Genomic DNA, 21,704 nt, shown 5'->3' with positions numbered 1-21,704 from the left:
CAAAGAGTTCTGTGGAGGATATATGATGTGAGTGATAAAGTTCATTCCCAAAACACCTTGTGTTTATAGGATAATGTACCCTAAGTCTCCGCTCAGACTTGTGAGACAGACCAACCACAAGCAAAGGTCGTTTACCTTCGTACAAATAAAAGAAGGACTCTTTGGCACATCTAGAACAGGCATGATATATACCTTAAGATTTTTTGTCTTCCATAATAATTCTAAATAAGTGGGGCAATGTACCGTACCCTTCACTTGACATTGGAGAAAAAACATGAGCACATAGATCAGGTTCAGTAGAGCAAGTAAAAGGTTTCCAGGACTAATTTCAAGGACTTGTGTCGGAAAATACACCAGGTCAGGGTCATGATGCAACACTTCAATTTCAACAGTTTGCCCTAAAACGTTACCTTTTCTGAATCCTTGAACTCCAACATGAAGCTGTCGTAATCTTTCTTGGTTGTTTGTTCAGGGTAGCACGTCACCGTCTTGATGTACGACTTGAGACTCCTCTCCAGTAGAATGTTCACTTCGCCGTAATCGTAATCATCATGGCGAATGCCGAACATGCAATGTATATAGTTCCAGATGGCACGACGAAAAGCACTAGTATCCACGTCCACATTATCACCCATTCTGAAGAGCAAGAAGATACATATTTTACAATAGTCCAACGATTTTACAATAGTCCAACTATTTTACAATAGTCCAACTATTTTACAATAGTCCAACTATTTAACAATAGTCCAACTATTTTACAATAGTCCAACTACAGTAGAACTTCTCTATAAAGGTCACCCTTGGGACTGACAAGTGCTGTCCTTAATAGAGAGGTGTCCTGATTAGAGAGGTCAAATTTAATGGAAACCACCATTTTGGGACCAATACAAGTGTCCTTAATAGAGAGGTTGTCCTTAATAGAGAGGTGTCCGCTAAGGGAGGTTCCACTGTATTTTACAATAGTGTATCTCATGGCTGACAGTCCAGGTGGACTTTAAAGTGACTATTCATCTTATTGCAACAGCTTGGCCTGCCGCCTCACGATTCTATACTCTTTTTGAAAACCTAAACAAGGAAAGATATGAGACTTGTCTTTCAGTTGCACCAGGCCCACGCACCAGGTACAACAGATTTTGATTTTATGTCTCATTCAGACTCAGAGGATGTGGCAATTGAAATTGAAATCAAAGTGAGTTGTCCAAGATCACAAGCAATATGATGTGTCGGTGTCAGCAGGTAATAGATTATTATCTTTGCTTGGTGTCTGGTACAGAATCTATGATGTACGGATTTTGAGTTAGACCTTAACAATGCTAAACGTGGAGACATTGCCACCACTCACAGACATCTCAGTTTCATATCATGTTTTTCAATATTTATACTCACGTGTAATAGGTCAAATTGTATGCTATTCTAAACTTGTCGTCAATGAGTGTGCCAATGTCTGTGTATAATCGGTTGGCAAGAGAATAGCCATGATCTTCCCAGGTATAATCCTGAAAACAAAGGTTTAGACTCAGAATTATAAAATATCAAACTCGTATTACATGATATCTTTACATGTTTTTTTTTTCTCTCGGTGGTTAAGAGTAACCTAGTGCAATAATAATAACACTCCAAATTGGCTTATTTCTTCAAGTTTTATGGCTTGACGGTCATGTCTTGAGTATCTTGGTCATACACTCTAAATTCAGATAATTCTCTATAAAGCAAATGTCAAGGATTACACATAAGTCCTAGATAAAACAATAGGGTGTTTGGGATATAATTATCACTGGGTTATCACCGGTGTCAGTGACTATTCTCGTATTGTTTTATTAAGTACCATATTAAGGAGATACACCGAAGAACTACGAGGTGAATATTTGGAACTGAGTCAATCAATGAACCAATCCATCAACCATCATTGTGACGTCAACAATCAATACCCAAGTGCCCAACTGAGAAATGGCACATGTAGCAAAATTCAACTATTATCCAACGACATTGGGAAGACCATTCGTTGGAAAGTTCTCTATGAGCATTTTTTAATGGAGCAGTTTGTTTCTTGGTGGATTAGAGGCAAAGTTATTCAATTGACTGAATTTCTTTCAAATTAGCCCAAGATTAACCCGTTCGCCTTACCTGGGCTCTGAATGTTGGTATCTTTGACACAGGTCCTCGCATCGCGAAGTCCTCGTATGTGAAGTCAGCATCGTCGACGTACAACAACATGTCTGCCTTCGGCGATGGTTTTGAGGTGCTCGTGGGCACTGGAAATAAACATTGGGAGAAAATTCAAACAACTATTTTACTGAAAATAACAATCAACCTTTCATCCTTTTAAATAGTTCCTTCAAATGGCTATGCACCTAGTCAAATTTTTAGTGAGGGAGGACTCATATTTATAACTTATCACTTTAATTTTTTACTGAGAAATACTAGCCAACCAAAACAACATCTAACATAAATGACAGGTATGACAGCTACATGAAACAAACAAAGGTCAAAGACAAGTACTTCATCTTTGGTATTTCATTTCGGAAAATCAATATTAAAAACGAAATTGACAAAAATAGATGTCCTTCTTCGAGGTCGTGTCAGGAAGTGTAATATCACCAGCCAAGTGGGTCCATGTCGAACTCAAGTGTTCTAACTCATTTAACTTCAAAATTCGAGAGTGATATCTTACATTGAGCACTTTGATGCTCGACTTTCTCGAATCTCTTTAACATTTCCTCCTGCGTCGTCTCGGCTGGTTCCTCCTCCGTCAACTTCTTCATCCTCATCAGGATCGTGTCGATCATTCCCCCGCCGTTATCTTGGAACTGAAATACAAAAGTTTCGACGTTTGAAAAGGCTGCAGGATCTGAACATTGTCACCAAATCTGAAAATGATCCTCAAATAGTTTATTGGAAGTGTTATGTCCGCATTAAACTTCACTTTACTAGATTTCGACAGACTGAATTGTCCATCAAAAGCTGGTCATCTTATGATGTCAGAACACTGAGGATCAACAGGCTTCCCGTGCACAGTCAGTTTTCCTAAACTGACAACACTACTCTCAGCCCCTAATTCAAAGCTGCACTGATTCATTCCTACTCACCGAATTCGGAGAAGCCGAATTACTATTAAAGACACTCCCATGTCCACTCTGGTGACACTCTAACTGATTCTCGTGATTTGCCTCCTGCTGCGGTTCGATCTCGTCAATCATGTCGTCCTTGTCGGCAGGATCGAACGTGTGACCGTTTTCGTGGTCGATCTCTGCATTTATGCCCGAACCATAGATGAAGCTTGATAGCGCGTGGAAATGGGCGAGCAGCACCAGGGCATGCATGACCTCTGACATCGACCAGTTGTCACTACCCCGTGTCAATTTCTGGAACGACAAAGAATCAGAAATGATGAGCATTTGGACAACTGATTAATTGGACAATCACCTGAAATTCTAAACCGCTCATTCTCCAAAGATCTTGACGTCAGTGGGTTAACATGGTCTGCCAAGCCCAATCAATCAGCCTTAACTAATACCGCTGACATGTATATTGGCAGACCGTAGAGAGGCAATTCCATAACTCCATATAACCTGGTGGACTTCTAGCACACAAATCTAATTAAACGACACCTTGATGTTCATATCATAAGAATGACAGGTTTTCACAAAGAAAACTGCCTCAAGACTGCCTGATCTTTCAAATGAGACATGGACCTAAAACAATTTGAACTGGAGTCTGTGTGTGTGTGTGGGGGGTCAGTGTAATTCTTTGTGTGTGAGGGGTCAGTGTTATTCTTTTTTTAAATTTAGATACCCCCCCACTTTATACAAGCATGTGACACTGTGGAAAAGGAAAAGTGGCATCTTTAACCACACCATACAACAAATTCATCCCACATGCATTCCAACAAGATATATTTCATATATCGCAGACGGTTGTTGAGAAGTGCTTGGAGTTCAAACACGCAATTTCCTATCATTCAGTATGTTGAACAACTTCACTCAACTGAATGGTTACATTGGCTGCTATATATACGCAACATTCCTCAGGAAAATGCCAGCAGACTATTAATAATTATCAAGCGACATTTTTTTTCTGCATCATTGACCAGTTTTGTTAATGGGCAGGCGCTGAGTCAGCCAACAGGGAATTCCACAAATAGACTTGACTTACATTCTCGAGAAAAAATAAATTACATGCTGCCTTTTTGAGGGGGAATAAGATGTTAATAGCGCTGTATAATGGTGCTAATTCCATCAGTTGCAAAGCCATTTCTAAGACATGAACACTGTTGATGATGATTACACCTGAATATAGCTGATGCAACAGGTAGCCGAGTGCTAATCAGCAAAAAATGTTTGTCTTGTTTGATAGCAGGCAGGGGTTGGATCTCAACAGGGGTGGTGAGAGGGGCAATCTCAATCAATTTCAAATTTAATGGCTGGTCCAAGATTTAGATTTGGCCAAATTTGGACGTCCTTTGCTATGCCGCCTTCCCAACTCATGCAAAGAACCGAAAGAGCAACGCCAACAAAAGCCTTTTTAGATGGGGTTTAGGATTTTACTTTACTGTTTTCCCAAGGAAGCAGACAATCGACCATGACCCAGAGTTGCTTTTTCCTCAGGTGCATGGAGCATTTTCCATTCCGACAGCTGCACACCAAGTCTCAAGACAGGCACACTTCACTTAGGCCTACATGAAAGAAAAGCATCATCCTTAGGCAACAGTTTCTGTGCAGGTTGAAGGTAAGGCTCAAGATCAAAATAAGCCGTTCTTGCATCGTTTATATATTGTTGCATCTTTGCAATGCAAAATAATCTCCTCAGCTTCCACCTACAATGCAGGGAAGTGCACAGAACCTTAAAATTTCCCCTTTGGTAATACTTCCTGCCAAAGACGTACTTGTACGTCAGCGTCTTCCATTCGTGCAATACTAAAACGTCCTGGTACGTTTTTTGCTTCAGTTCTGTAACAAACAATCAGATAGCACTGCTATTCTTTTCTTAGGCTTTGCTCTTCCGTATTGAAGCAGAAGATACCTTCAATCAGATAGTACTGCAATTCTATTCTAGGCTTTGCATTTCCGTAGTGAAGCACAAGATACCTTTAGGGATCTGCACTGTGGGTACCATATCTCATCAGTGAAATAGCATCATATCGAGTACTGATATTGTTACCTATCTGTTGCGAATCCAAGAACATAACAATGGTAAAAAGATTAACTGCCAGGGATAATGGCGTGTAGCAACATAGCAGATATATTGATATCAGAGATATTATTACTTCATTATTGGTAACATTTACCAAATGGACCCACTATCCAACATCTTACAGAAAATCAGTAATACACTTAATGAACTTCCACTTAACCATGCAATGAACACAATATCAATAAGTATAGTATGCGAATTGAAAAACAGTTTTGTATTTGTTCAAATAACATATCATTGGTATACTGAAAACAATGGAGATTTCTAAACTCAACAAACCTGGAATAAAGGTGCCGGATAAATATCTTGAACTAACAATGTACCCAAATAAACCGCAATAAAAATTATGAAAAAAACCCGAATACATTTTCATTGTGTATGCTTGCCATGTGATGTCAGAACAATATTTTATGGGCTAGTTTGATGATTAGAGGTATGCTTTTTTGAGAGGTGGTGGCAAAAAACACTCGGACTTGTGCAGAAAATAGAATAGCAAATGCTAATTTTATGTCGAGTCCAAATGAGCTGTGCTAATTCAGATGATGATCAATTTCAAAATTTACAACCAATTTTGTGATGTATAAATCACAAAATATGATAAAAGGAAGTACATCATACTGAACAATTTTCTGAATAATTTTCCATTATTTATACCCTCGAGGCAACAGCTGAGGACTGGCCTAGTGCCGAGGACAGTGGCCTAGTTTTTCAAGCACAATGTCACATGGCACTAAACAACCAACCCTTCGTGTGTCAAGGTTCTGAGGGCAGAAGGCATATATTCCCAATCTTTACCCTTCATTATGTTTATGCTTGGAGCTATGCACCTTTCCAGAAATGGGGCACTGAGTGTCCGAAATAGTGATGTCATAAGGGGAAACTAGGCCTTATGGTGGAGGGACAAAGGAGATAGTCATGGTTGACCAACACACTTGAATGCCTTTAATGACGGACAAGGAGGAAAAAGTTAGTTCCAATGCAAGCCACCAATTTCGGGAAGCATGTATAGTGCCAATGGGCACTTAAAACAGAAACTGGCCAGTTGCATGCTCATACACTACTACTGGGAACTCAGGCGAAGCTAGGTTATCTAAGTGGACACCCCCCCCCCCCCCCATTTCACTTCAGTACTGCAGCTTTGTTTACAAGTTAAACAACAAGTACAACATGAAGCATCTTGACACACAAGGCTACAAGACTGCATCGTCCCTTTACCAGAAGTCCTCGTCGATAACGTTGCGACATGGATTTGTTGGCGTGAGATATCTCGGAGGAGTTGTTGTGTTTGTGACACGAGACAAAAGATGAGCCACAACACCATACTTATCAGTCTGATCGGCAAAGCCACAATGTCTGTCTGGAGAGCGACTCAATTTCAGTTATGTCTGATGGCCAACATTAATCCGGGCGAGTCCTAGATGAAATTGGAAATATCCCATGTCGGTAGTTATAGCCTGGGAGGCAGACTAATAAAATACAACAGCCACGAATAGGGATGCATGTATGTATATCGATTTGGGCGCCTCTGGCAAATACGGACTTACAGAATTAAACTGCATCACGAACAGCTTCAAACTGAACTTGGCCTCCCGGACAATGCAAAACACTGAGTTTCATTACATGCAACAGGTCATTTACATCATACATGTACATGTAGGCATCGCTGACTTGACCTTAATGGAAACTTAAGTCACCTGCCTGTACCTGTTAGGCCTATAAAATCAACCACTGCAACCCTGCCCTAGAATGTCAGGCATGCAATGCAAAGCAAAGGCGCTTTATGATACAGTGGCGATACATATATACAACTTAGCCTCAATACTGAAAATTTTATTTGCCTTGGCATGCAAGTGTTCTACAAATAACCCAAACATATAACGACAAAATGAACAAGTTTGTTTTCTTTACCACCCCGACATGGAATAAATAGCTTGAAAATAAACAGGGCTCCATCTCCAGGTTGATACTATACTAAATTCATCCCAACAGACAGACTAGGATATTTCTAAAATGTCAGTGCCCTCATGTCCCATCAATTAAATCACCAATGGTTAACTGAACAGCTGCTTGTGAGTTGTGGATATCAAAATTACAAACAATGAAATATTGAAATTCACATCTGATTTGAAGACCACACCACTCAGTATAGGCTCTACTAATCCCAGGGACCCTGGACATCCAGGCAGCTAGGACCAAGGCCTATTTTGGCAGCCAACAGAAACTTGCACATAAATAATTGTACAAGTATGCCTGGGAAATTTTCCACAAAAACTCGATCCAACAATTTCAAAATATTAAATTTTTTCTCATCTCAAATATTTGATAACTCGGGGCGGTTCGGACTTTGAAATGAATGAATTATCAGTCTTGATATAACTTATTCCGACACAGCATCTCCTCGAGGCCTAGTTAATTTGTCAGATCCCAGGTGCCTCCACCAGTCTCACCTACCACAAACAACCAACCAAAAACATGATGAGATTACCTCTAGGTTTGAAAAGAAGATTCAGAATTGTTTTTCATCGAGAAGTGTTTATCTTTAAGCGTAAAAAAAGATTTCTTCAAAGAGTCTGGTAATTTGGGATTGAGAGGTGGCTTTATGGGGAGTCAGGTGAGAAAAATGCAACCCAGACGGAAAAATTCTTTTGTGATAAAAATTATTTGAGAAATTTTTTTCAAGTTTTACGTTTCTGAAGTAGATAACTGCGAATCGCAAAGAGAAAATATACTGGTGAGGTCAAGTCCGACATTTATAGGCAGCATTCCGGAATTGACAGGCGGTGGTAAAAGATACGAAGTTAAAACGTATAGGAAGCGATATCACAGCAACAAACCAGCCTTTTTCACTATTTACATTATTTACAGACAGTTACTGCAGCAGCTGTGGTCTGTGGCTCTCGGTTGGAGACTTCTAAATGGTACCTTCTAAACAGGAGTCGGTGACAGTTTTCTTCTTCGGAAGACCAGGGAGCTATAACCTGAAGATTGAACTAGGAAAAATTGAAATAAATCAAATCATCTCTCTCACTCACCTCTATATGTGTCTTGTTGATTAGCCATGGCCTGTGAGCCAATAATTTATTTACTTCGTTAAGATCTTTTAATTTCTGTGGTATATTATCGAGCCCTTTTAGCCACTGTGGGTCGCCACCCTGCAGCAGGAATTCTGTGGTGTGTAATTTGACTAGGTACGAACACTGGTGTCGAGCTGCAGCCTGAAAGATACAAAGCAATTGGATATTGGTTAGAAAATAGCCTGAATATTCTGAATTGCATTATTTTCTCGCAATTGGCCGTCTTACAACTGTGTTAAGATAGTTGGCACGAAATCATGTTAAAGTGCAAGTTCATGATTGTTACCCTGACATTTGCCTTGCTGCAGATTTCTACCTGAACAGTGTAACCAATATCAACCACCTCTCAAAACAGTAAGAAGGCAATTAACCCGTTATATTTTTTAATCCTGCACATCCATGAAGTCAGACAGGCAGGGGATAGGGTCTTATACTCAAGGGAACTCCCTCCCCACCCCAACCCTTCCATACAACTTGCCTGCAACATCTGATTTTGAGCAACTACACGTATCTGTTAAAACACATCTTTTCTCAACTTGATTAGATCCTACAGAATCTGAATTTTGTTTTTCTAAATAGCTTCTCTAACTGAGCTTTGAAATGAGATGCCTGGAAAACTTTGCCTTAAGGTGGAACCTGATTATTTCCGGAGAAAAAAAGTAGGCCTACCTGACTACCAATATCAAGCCTAGCTGTGATTATCATCCAGGTTTCAATATACCATCAATGGCACATTATCAAAAGATAACAAACGAAAAATTGCCCGATCGTCACTTAAAAATACACTTTTTACAAGATCAATTGCATATAGGCTTATGATTCCAATGCATGAACATACATAAGAAAGCATTATTAGCTGGGTCACTGAATTTACACAAGGCTAATTATATTTCCAATCCACATGACCTCTCAAAGTCGCAAACCCTGGATTGACGTGTCATGGTTTTTTCCACTGATAAATTCCCCGACCCGTTTAGCCTCCGATAATCCTGCCTGTTTTTTTTCCAAATCCTATTAATAAACATGCAGATAGATGTCATCATTGCCATGATTCGACCCGACTACGAAGTCCATGCTCTTTTTTCACCCCGAGATTATCAAAGTACATAATCCACCTTAATCTTCTATAATCCTCAGGTTGTTCTTAAATCCGCAAAAAACGTGATATGCAAAATGTCACCGAGGTCAAAACACGATATATCCGGAAAGAACAATGGGTCAGAAGGTGGAACTGTCCTCTAAACTGGCAGTGTGGGGAATGGGACTGTGCATTCCACAGATTACAGGGGTGGATCCAGGGTTATGAGAAAGGGGGAGTGGTGCCGAACTAAGGGCACAGCATGAACACTATAGAGGACCGTTTCTAAGCATTTCTCTCACTAGAACTTCAAGTCGGCAGAAAATAGGGGGGCTGGCTCGGCCGCCCCTAAATCCGCCCCTGGATTATGTGCAGTGCAAGTCATTCTGGTATTCAAGTGTGCGATGATTTAAATGATCTTGTCCTTCGGCCAGCGCAGCTTCAATAATGGAGCAAAGAAAATATGGAACAGGCCCTGACAGAGACACCAATGCACACTATTGAGAAAAATTAATTATTTCCCCGTAATTTATTGATGAAATCCAGGCACTTTCAGGATGACATCTTTAGTATACTGAGTGCGTAAATCAACCATTTTGATGCACATAATCACTTGACCACAATGATTAATTTTTCAATGCATAAACCAGAATTCAAGTTTTCCCTTAAAGGGGGAGCACGATATTCCGCCTAATTCTCACTTCTTTACTCCCTTCAATTTAGAACTCCAGTGTATATTCTAATGTATTAACTGGAACTGCAGTGTAGTTTGAACTGGTCAACCATTTGGCCCAATTTAAAAAGTTCCGCTTTAAGATTCAAGGAAGAAGGAAGTACACCTCACTCCTTTATAGGAGTTCCATGAGGTGGAATGACTGGCATTCCAAAGAATGCACAATACACGGAAACCCTCTTAATGTCCATAAATTCATGAAGAACATATCTAAAATAAGCCCTTGCAATGCTATACCGGAAGAACATTTTTGTACTATATATTTTATTTCAAGACTTCAACAACAGTGTATAACAACAGTACATACTTTATTTGTACATGTATTTCTTTGCTGACATTACATTTAATGCATTTTCGTCACCAAATGAGCAGACACCGAATGATCCAGCCCTCTGCATGGTTGTGTATAATATGTGACAACAAACATCACTAAAATCTTTATAACTAAAATAGGGACGAAGCGTTTAAGGTGTCACAAAAACAGTTTGTATCGCATTTCCACATTCATAAGACTGACAAATAGAGTTTAATTATCATCAGTAGTCTATTGATCAGGTATTGGTACCTTGACTGTACCACAAAGAATTAATAGGCCTGGAGCTAAAGGGGAGTAGGCCTATAAGCTTCTTAATTTCACCAGAAGGAGATACAGGGACCATTCTACCTGTACCTCCACCTATTCGAAAACTATTTGGGACCCGCATCTCATGATGACAACTATTTGGGACCCGCATCTTAGTCGTGCAGTACATCCAAGCATCACCATATTCAATGTGTGCAACTATGGCAATTCGAAGAAATTATGGGTAATTTTCACACATCCAGGAAGGAGATTCAGGAAACATTGACATTGAACAAACATGGGAAGGAAGTGTAAGGCCTACAGGCCATCACATGTAACACATCAGACACTGGCCATGTCCAGACAGAGCCAAACAAGCCTATTATATCAAGGAAAACAGAACTATTTTATAGTCTGTCTCATGATGACTCAACTAATTTTTGACACCAATACCAAATAGTTCGATTCCAAGTAGGCCAGGGCACATCGTGGCACAAATTATAATCAAAAAGATAAACTGACATCATAAAATCCCCCCCCCCCCGCCTGAAAATATATCTTGGTCTTTCAATGAGAAACACAAACTATAGCGTCATTCTCTAAGCCAGATTTCCTCAGATTACGAAGAACAAAGGGGGCAGAGGAGCCCTCAGAACAGGGAAAGAAAGACGCAGTGCCCATCGACCTGTTCTGACATTGAAACACTAGGACGCGTTCTTAATCTACACGGCGGGTTGCCTCGGCCATTTATCAGCCATGACATCACTCGGGCCGGCTTCCGCTTCATGTACCGGGAGCCGAACCAATGGCCATAACATTGATTGCCGAGAGAAGATGAATGGCAACCAGACTACAGTGTAGTAATCAATAAACCATCTCTCGGAGGTAAACAAAAACAACTTGATCAGACGTGATCAATCATTGCTCCAAACCGCTTAGAAATCCTGTCAACAAGATTTTTCAAGCACACCATAATTTCAAGTGAAAGAGATTGGTTAAATGGACATACACATTCCGATTTCTTTCTTTCTTCGGGAGGGGACGAGTATCAGGAAAATAGGAAGTGCCAAGTCTGTTCAAATGAATTTCTTTGAAAACTTGCGATGATTCGACACAGAACAGACAACAGCAATTTATTTATATAGTCTTTAAACTTTCAACCGCTGAAATAAACCTGGGGAAAGAAAAATTGAAAATAACAGAAGATAATAGTATCCTATTGGCCCAAGGCAACATTCCTCAATCTCTGGGATGGTACCTGTTTTATGTAAGATCTCAGCTACAGAGTGCAGGCAATCAATGCAATTCTTGGGGCGGTCAGATCAAGTTCACCGAAATTAGGTAAATAGCCAATCAATCAACTGGTTGTTCCATCACTGGCTCTTTGATACCATTCTCAGTCACATACAAAAGTTGTGCTTGAGTTTTGTGAACTACTTCTTTACTTAATTCTCCCCACCAACCAATCAGGCTGGTCAAGTCCTACAAAGTTTCTCTTACAATTAGACATCAATAATTGCCAATTTCAACAATTGACATTTGCCCCCTTGATATGAATTTAATATAAGCATGCAGTTGCAAGTATTAGGCCAGGCTTGAGAGTTTCACTGGTTTACAATTCTACCTGATATGCAACAATCGTTCGTTGCTTCAGAATACTCAGACAGCTAGAGCTCACCTAACATGCCTAACAGTCATTCAAACAGCCCATATCTGTTTTAAAAAGACTAAATGCATTGCCATATTTTCAGTTTCAGCAGGTCCAGGAAATTCTGAACATCAGGAAAGGAAAGGAAAATCTTCAAGAAGGGTTTTCCTTTCAAAATACAAGCCTCTTCAGCAGCAAGTGAAATCTTATCTCATGCAGAGGCCGCCGAGAGGGCACCTTGCCTCATCACCACAAGGACAAGGTAGAAGGCAGAACTTCTTTCTGGAGGTGATGGTGCAAAGATCAGATTTTCAACATTATAACAATTTTGGTGAAAAACTTTAGTCTGAGATTGGCAAGGTGACCTCCCTCCAGGGCACGACTGGTAAATGTTAATAGAAGGTAAAGAAAACAGTTTCATAAATCATATAACCGCAACGCATGATATAAATTCCAATATAAGACCACTACCAGAGTGCAATTAATTTTCACTTTGCACCACTGGACTAAGACACTATTAACCTCTCAACCACCCATTATGAAGAGAAGCGGAAAACATGAAATTATTTCAACAAGGCTAAATTGATTGGAAACATTATGAGGAAATATTATGCTCACACTTGAAAAAAAACAAATTGCATAATTTTTTTCGAAAAATATTTTCAATACCACGACAGCGGTTATATGTTAGGTGGAAGTGCAGATGTCATGGACTACACACCATTGGTGTTGAATACTATTACTATGCCGGACCCAACATTACCCAACACTGGCTAACAGAAGACCCATCTGTGGCAAAAAGTTGGTGGATACCAATAGTCAAATGCAGGTCAGAGGCAATTAGTCAAGAGGTGATGGCCAAATTGGACAAATGACCATACGCAATACCGCAATACCGTCAAGTGTCCCTTTATGATAATTGCTTGTGCCAATACTATCTAAATGCTCTTATGACTAAGTTTGTTGTTACTTGCAATCAGAGAAATTCCTCAGGATGATGATGTATATACTACTATGCAGAGACTATCTTCCCTGGACTTGTAAGGAAAGCTGTATGCAATACCAAAGTCTGGTGCTGTTATCGGCAAGCAATATATAAGAGTCCATCCACTTCTTGCTGAATTGAGCAAAATCACAGGTACAAAACTCAGTGTTCTCCACAAGGCTATTTGTCAGGGTGGCCCACCCTACCTTGGCAGCTTACCACCCTACCTTGGATTGGAAGAGCCACCCTACCTTGCTCTAGAACTTTGTAGAGGGTTCCTATAGGGCCACCCTACTCAAATCGCTGGCCACCCTACCTTGTGTTGCACACTGGTAAAAGATCATGAAAAGCAAGGGTATCACCCTACCTTGAGAAAACCCTGTGGAGAACACTGAAAACTTCTTAAAAAGACTACACAAAATTCACAGCCGAATCAATTCTAGTCCAGCAGAGATCAACCTGGATCTTAGCAACAGTAGGGAATGATAGCTCAAGTAAATATCCACGATTATCCGAATTAGCTATTTCCAAAAGGGCATGCTGTGTTCATAAACAGTCATGGAGAGACATCCCTCCAGTGTAACAATTTTCTGTGTGTTACCACCAGTTTAACTCACATTTTTTTAAAGCTTACGGCTAAATATCTACCAATTCTTCATATAAAACATTTTTCGACCAGTTTGAAAAAATTTACTGGTAGATGTACCATCACAATCTTTCTTCACAACATCATTATAATCTTTACACAATTAAAGCCTTTCAAAATTGCCCAAAAAAGTTCCAGACCAATATGATGCAACACAAAATTATGTTTTCCATGCTTTTAACATAACAGCACAGAAAAAATATTAATAGTATCATAAAATAATTTGTAAGCCTAATTTGAAGCAAAAATGCATTTCTCACTGTAAACGATGGTAATGCAAATACATTTTCCAACAAAAACGGCAGCAACAGGACACCACTTTATCACAATTTGTGATAATTGTGCAACAATAAACTACATTACAAGACAGTGGATTGGCTAATAAATAATTTTTTCTCCCCATAAAGCACTAATGTGTGATCCTCTGAAGTAAAACAGAACTGGGAAACCTGCCCATATCAAGAGGCAAGCAGACCTAGGACAGATGCCGGTCAGGAAACCTGCCCATATCAAGAAGTATCAAGAAGTAGCAAGCAGACCTAGGACAGATGCGGGTTGGGAAACCTGCCCATATCAAGAAGTATCAAGAAGTATCAAGCAGACCTAGGACAGATGCGGGTTGGGAAACCTGTCAGGAAACCTGCCCATATCAAGAAGTATCAAGAAGTATCAAGCAGGCCTAGGACAGATGCCGGTTGGGAAACCTGTCAGGAAACCTGCCCATATCAAGAAGTATCAAGAAGTATCAAGCAGGCCTAGGACAGATGCCGGTCAGGAAACCTGCCCATATCAAGAAGTATCAAGAAGTATCAAGCAGACCTAGGACAGATGCGGGTTGGGAAACCTGTCAGGAAACCTGCCCATATCAAGAAGTATCAAGAAGTATCAAGCAGGCCTAGGACAGATGCCGGTTGGGAAACCTGCCCATATCAAGAAGTATCAAGCAGAACTAGGACAGATGCCGGTCGGGAAACCTGCCAATATCAAGAGGTATCAAGCAGACCTAGGACAGATGCCGGTTGGGAAACCTGCCCATACCAAGAGGCAAGCAGACCTAGGACAGATGCCGGTCGGGAAACCTGCCCATATCAAGAAGTATGAAGCAGACCTAGGACAGATGTCGGTCGGGAAACCTGCCCATATCAAGAAGCACGCAGACCTAGGATAGATGTCGGTTGGGAAACCTGCCCATATCAAGAGGTATCAAGCAGACCTAGGACAGCTAGACACCGGTCTTCTCCTTGGGCTACTCAAGTTGAACTTGCCTTCAATTCTGTATTGACCAGGGTGACCCCACCAGGACTCACAGGCCTCCATAGAAGCTAGCCACACAGCCATTAAGGTAGGCCATCAGTTATGTTGGTTTTATGGTTCAAACAGCCATGAATATGGCCTGTCAGGTTATGAAGAAAGCGGCATATTGGATGTGATATATGGGCAGTTTCCACTGTGTGGAATACCAGGGGAGAGCATTCTTCGGTGATTTATGCAAGCAACCGCTTACTCAGAAAATGACCTCACCAGGTGAAGCATGCCAAGAGGAGCAGGAGGCCTAAGCTGGATACAGAGGCATGCAAGGCTTTACAGGTGGAAGATGCTGCTTGTAGAAAGTTGTCCACTGTGTATAATAGTACATGTAGCATGACCTTTCCAACATATTATCAATGACATAGTTAGGCCAGGCATCATCCCAGTCGAATGGTTTCCAAGTGGAATTGTGTGGTCAGCTACCACCAAATTCTGAAGAACACAAATGACTTAGAAGTAGAATTTCTCCATAGGCCCTCAATGCAGGAAAATGCCAATTCATCATCTTCAGAACTTCGATCAGCACCCTAACGTTGAGACTCTGAGATGGCAAAACAATTGGTAAAGCTTCGAGGAATGATTCTTTGGAGTTGGTGAAGCTGGAAGCACTGCCAGTAAGCCTACTATCACCAGAAAATATAGAGGGTAACTTCTCAGAGAGAAGACAGTTTACTGCAAGTAGGACATCTGAATCATGAGATGATTGATTTCCCTCCTGATCCCCAGGTCTCTCAAGATGTAGAGCAACAATCACGCCTTGATTGATGGGTGGGGCAAGCATAGTCATATACAGGTATTCAATACCACAGCCACTCACCCCAAACGGTCAATGAATAAAGCAGCAGCATAGACCTATCAAGATGGACTTGATTCTCCCAAATGAAACCCCTGGTTCAGCCCATAAAGCATATTTGAATGGAAATCCAGGCTCCATCCGATTTCAATCAATAATTACAGATTGCATTGATCTAAGCATCACCAGGCTCCAGTATGACTAACTCATCGCGGCTGACACACGCCCATGCCAACTTTTTTAGTATTTTTTGACTGAAAATGATGTCAGGATATGTCTCTGCAGACTGGAGCTCATCCCATGCAGTTATATACAGTAGAACCTCTCTATCAAGGACACCCTTGGGACTGACAAGTGCTGTCCTTAATAGAGAGGTGTCCTGATTAGAGAGGTCAAATTGAATGAAAACAGCCAATTTGGGACCAGAACTAGTGTCCTTAATAGAGAGGTGTCCGCTAATAGAGGTTCTACTGTTTATAGTTCTTTTTTTCGATGTTAGGCCTTGAACTGAAATGTTCATAAGTTGGCCTATAAGCGTGTCACAAATGTCCCCCAGACCTATGATAATGTTAAATCATAAACAATATACTGACTTTTCTGGACAATGTGACCCAAAGCTGAATAGAACTGCATGATATTATAGTCACAACATGTCATACCTGGACACCTTGACCAATTTAAGCACTGACAAAATAGTGACTTTCAACTCCCAGCTGTTGACATGCCTGGTGATAGATATTTATAAATCCAATGGCCCATTATTTTATTTATCTAAAAATAAAGTCGTTTCAACATGTTATTTATCAGCATTTATAGTCTTGTTTATCATAAACTTAAGCAGACAATCATGTCGTAACTGTTCACAATGTGATTGACCTTCAAGTTCAATTGATGATATTTTGTAATTCATCAGGAGTCAGCCTGGTGATTCAAATCTTAATCTACCGGTTACAGGCCGCTGGAAAAAGACAACATACCACATAGACTATCTTGGGCAAATCCTTTGTAGCTGCATGGTCAAATGGTGGGATGAGACTTTCAATGAGCACGAATTGTTGTGAATAATCGAAGCCTCAAGCTAATACCATCTCATGGATCAGACATTTATCATTCAACTCATGAGAAGGACCTTGAAATAGACATTGAACAATCATTTTGGGCACAATACAACATCTGCACACAACACCAGACACACTAAAAACTGCAGCATTTGTTATAGAAGAATCGGTTACTAAGAATAGCCAGATCCATTCAACAGGTGGGGCAACTTACTGGCCAAGAGTAAACAAGGGTGATGCAAGAAATGTCAAAACTATAGAACCTGTTTATCTGCAACATTCTTGAGTCCTTCTGTTTTACAGAGAAACACAAAAGGAACTGATTGGATTGCATCAGTTTTGTTTTTGCTGATACTTTTTGACTTTTTACCCTCCTCCCACGTCTTCCTCAGTTTGACTCGGCAAGAATCCTCATTTTTACAAGGATCTAGCAATTACGAATATAGGGGTGATTGAATTCTGAGTACAGCTAGCCACTCTCAGCAGCCTGACCACACACTGACGCTGCTACTATATGCGTGACTGCCTGCCTGCATGCCACTGAATTTGAAATAAACCTATGTTTGGCAAATAGACACAGCATGACAGCCAGTGGTACCATGAGCAAAGGCATCACCATGGTATACTGTCCATCTTTAAAGCACCCGAGACAAAACGCAAATAAAATTGAGGAGTTCTCAACGGCCCGGGCATCAGACAGTGGTAAATACTCCAACTTTGTTTTTTCCATGAATGCCGCATCACCAATTATCATTATTCAAGATGAGCTGTAGCGATGATAACTACTCTCTCTGTGAAACAAACAGCAAACAAACAGCACTGACAAACAAACAGCGCTGAAATAAGTGTCTATAATGTGGCAAAATGAAGCCATCAGAAATAATTCTGGGAGAAAAATCCACAAAATAACTCTGCAAACACATACATGTAGTAATGAAAAAAGAGTTTCACTTACCAAAATAGCGATGTAATGTCTGTACTCGTAGGGAAGCGGGCCATCTCCCCTCAACATGTAGTGCTGTGTCCGTAGGAAGCAGTCCAGGTACTCTGGGTGGTAACCCATGACCTGGACCATATGCTCCAGCCGATTATTTTGGAGAAATGCATCAACGAACAGCGACTGGGTCTGCAAAGATTCAACAGATTCGGCCATGTCAGCTTCATCAAATTCGTAATAACTTCGAAGCTCGTCAAATATCATTGTCAAAAATCTCAGACGAATAAAGTACAAAATTTGTCAAGTACAAAATCACAATCACAAATAAGAAAGATTATCACAAAAGTCTATGTCTCTGAATCACAACTATAAAAGTTTATCACAGAAAGTTAAATTTCCTTCAGAAGACCGATTGAATCAAAGTCCTTTCCAGCTTCTCTTATCCTTTACTGAAGATGAATCGGATGCAGTATCTCAATCTCCCACGTCTGACCAGGATAAAGCCCACATCTTGTTATTAATTCATTTCATTAAAACATGGTGCAGTTCGCTGACGTTTATCCCAAGTAACATTTGACAGCTCTGTTCCATTGACACTGAAGTGTGCACCAATCCCACATGGCTTTTATGTGCTTATTTAAACGCTGATGCAATGCCCCTCATACCCATAAATATTCTGCCAGGAAAATCAGCTGATATTGGCAGATAATGGCACCAACGACCTTCACCTCCATACTTCCACAAAGCTGGTGAAAACCATTTTGGAATGGGGGTTTTAGGTTACGCATAATATATACAGTGAAAGACCATGACCATTCTGAGTGTCTCCATTGACTCCCAGGTGGCACTGGGTTTACAATCGGATGATGGCACGGCCAGCCCAGCTTCACCAACAGGATATCTTCAGACAGGCGAGCCACCAATGTCATTTGTAACTAACAAGAGAACAACCATCTATGGGGATCGAGGAGCGTGGTAGTGATGAACATGAAATGATAAAAGGTGTTCGGTCACATCGAGCTGAATTACATAGTCCTTGAGCAGGCCACTTGATAAGGAATGCACAGACATTTTGTTAAAGAAGGGTTCTTCAGGTTTTAATTAGTGAAAATAAAAATTGTAATATATGATTAGGCTCCACCCCATTTTCTACAAGACAGAAACCAAAGTTATCTTTCGTGAACTCACAGGGGACTCAGTCCACAGGGCAGTATTGTCAAGCAATCGAATGTTTGACTTTTCAACTTTGAATTACCAGGGCGAGAAAAATCCTGCTTTGTATTGTCACATCACACGAATCAAGAATGGTTCGCACAAATAGCAATCTTGACATGTAAGACATGTACATTGACACAGTGCAATATCTCCTGATATAAAAGGGTATACAAATAAAATATTTTGATTCCTTGATTTGTGTTTACCTTGCGAACAAGATAAGCATACTTGGCATATAGCTTTTCTGCTAAGCATTTGTAGTACAGTGGAACCTCCCTTAGCAGACACCTCTCTATTAAGGACAACCTCTCCATCAAGGGCACTACGCTTGGTCCCAAATTGTTTTTTTTTACATTCAATTTGACCTCTCTAATCATGAAACCTCTCTATTAAGGACAGCACTTGTCAGCCCCAAGAGTGTCCTCAATAGAGAGGTTCTGCTGTAATACGTTTTTGACAGTTTTGTTCTCTTTTCAAGTCTGGGTTATTTACATACTGATATTTATGTGGTTGCATGTTCCGACACAACTCGCTGGATGCCAGATGTCCTCTTAAACTAATGAAGTTGCCATTCTCTATTCGTTCGACAGGATTAATTAATCTTCATACTGCAACAAGTAGAAATTGGATGTTGCAGCTAATCATGTATTCTCTTGATGAATCGAAATATAATCAGATTAATCAAACCATGCTGCACATGGAATTTCTAAACGATATTTAATTCTTGGTATCATGGTATTGAAAAATGGTTCAGATTTAGGCGTGGGTGTGTGTGCGGGTGTAATTCTATCACGAAAACAAAACCCGTAATATTGACAAATTATACGAAGACGAAAAAATGACAATGGTTTTTACTGAATATCACTTCTATCTATCTATCTATCTATCTATCACATTTATATAGCGCCCTTATCAGTCCTATATTGGGCCGTTCAAAGGCGCTTAACAAAAACAGAGTCTCTAAAGAAGTATAGTCTTTGACAACAATAAACAATTCTAATGTTCGTAATGTTATTGAAAAAGGTGGGTCTTGAGGAGTGTCTTAAAAGTTGTGATGGAGTCCGCATTTCAAATATTACTAGGGAGGTCATTCCAGAGTGCTGCTGCGGCACACTGGAATGTACGCTCGCCAAATCTAGTCCTTGTGCGCGGGAGCACTAGCGAGATGGTATCTGGAAACAATAATTCTCAGGATAACTGTTGCAATTGCATTGCCATCATTGGAAAGCACCAGTCTCACCAAGTCTGCCAAACAGATTTTAAAGAAAACCAATTGCTTTTTGTTACTGATGAAGTAAGGGCAGTGTATGATGGACAATAACAGAGATCAATGTCATTGTCTTGTTTCAAGATTCAGCAATATACTCACAATCCAATTCGAGTCCTCCTCTCCCAACTCTTCCATTTCACGCTCTTCCATTTTCATGGCGTTGTAACGCAGAGAAATATCTCTCATTCTGTCTTCTTAAAACTGAACGCTCTGGATTGTCTTCCAGAGATTTTATAGCAAAACCTTGCAATCTTAATCAATAATGTTTGGCTAGACAGGACCAAGGATTTTTAATCAACCTGCCAACAGGCCTGGGGTCAGCAGGCCAACAACAATTAGTCTGCTGGTATTCAACCCAGTTGCTCCACTTGGAAAACTGACAATCCATTCCAGGTCCCTGCCAAAAGTCTGCTGTCTGTCTCTCACTATACAAATCACATAAAAAATATGACAACATTTTTAAAATAACAGCAGCACCTTGCAATTAATGCATTCAATCAGCAGACCTGTGGTACAGAGAGGTGGGCAAGGGCTGTGAAAATTAGTCACCATCTCAAGTCATCCGTTACATACAGCACCCCCCCCCCCCTCCCCCCCATCCCGATTACTATCATACAGTTTTGGAAACAGATGACCCCCTCCTCAGGACTTTAGATGGTCAGGTGTTGATCCAGACAAAAATACCAGTCTTACATCAGCCATATCCAGTGACCACTTGTCCTGAATATCACATGTGGGTCTGGGTGACAGAGTGCTGCCTGATATGTCTAGCCAAAACAAAACAATTTCAAGGAATTTATCACAATCAATTGATCCGAAAATTGTGCCATGTCATTTTTTTACTTCATAGACTGCACCTTCAGTCACATTAAAACAAGCGTGATTCATTGCACCATTTCACATTTGCCTCTTAAACTGCATCATTTCACACTTACGTCCAGCCAAAACAAAAATAATTAATGGAATTTTGATAAGATAGGCTCATACTGTATAAAGTAGGCCATGAGACATTTTTGATTTACAACTTCATGATATTGATTAATATTTTCTGGAGCAGATGTCGTGTTTTAAACAGAAAATTTCTGAAAAATATGCCAATTCATGGTCGATTTCAGAGATTCGATTTCAGGGATTTAAAAAAATATAATTACTGAGTAAACAGCAGATTTTTTGTGTAAATTCTTTTTTCATCCAACTCTCATGACTG

At 40.3% G+C, this 21,704-nt stretch overlaps 1 protein-coding gene across 2 annotated transcripts in view; it reads right to left on the bottom strand.

Moving 5' to 3' along the window:
• The window catches only part of LOC135488427 (sestrin-1-like), a 44,603-nt gene that overhangs the window by 10,956 nt on the left and 11,943 nt on the right, over positions 1-21,704 (bottom strand). For both annotated transcript variants that reach the window (XM_064773034.1, XM_064773035.1), the window contains 7 exons: positions 18,031-18,201; positions 8,223-8,405; positions 3,087-3,362; positions 2,672-2,807; positions 2,125-2,252; positions 1,387-1,496; positions 411-636 (listed from right to left, as the gene is read on the bottom strand). In XM_064773034.1, the coding sequence (XP_064629104.1) occupies positions 411-636; positions 1,387-1,496; positions 2,125-2,252; positions 2,672-2,807; positions 3,087-3,362; positions 8,223-8,405; positions 18,031-18,201 (1,230 nt within the window). The remainder of the gene's footprint in view (positions 1-410; positions 637-1,386; positions 1,497-2,124; positions 2,253-2,671; positions 2,808-3,086; positions 3,363-8,222; positions 8,406-18,030; positions 18,202-21,704) is intronic.

This window comes from Lineus longissimus, chromosome 5, assembly GCF_910592395.1.
Source record: "Lineus longissimus chromosome 5, tnLinLong1.2, whole genome shotgun sequence".
Classification (NCBI taxonomy): domain Eukaryota; kingdom Metazoa; phylum Nemertea; class Pilidiophora; order Heteronemertea; family Lineidae; genus Lineus; species Lineus longissimus.
Note: the sequence above shows the minus strand (reverse complement) of the source record. Positions and strands in the feature narration are given on the sequence as shown.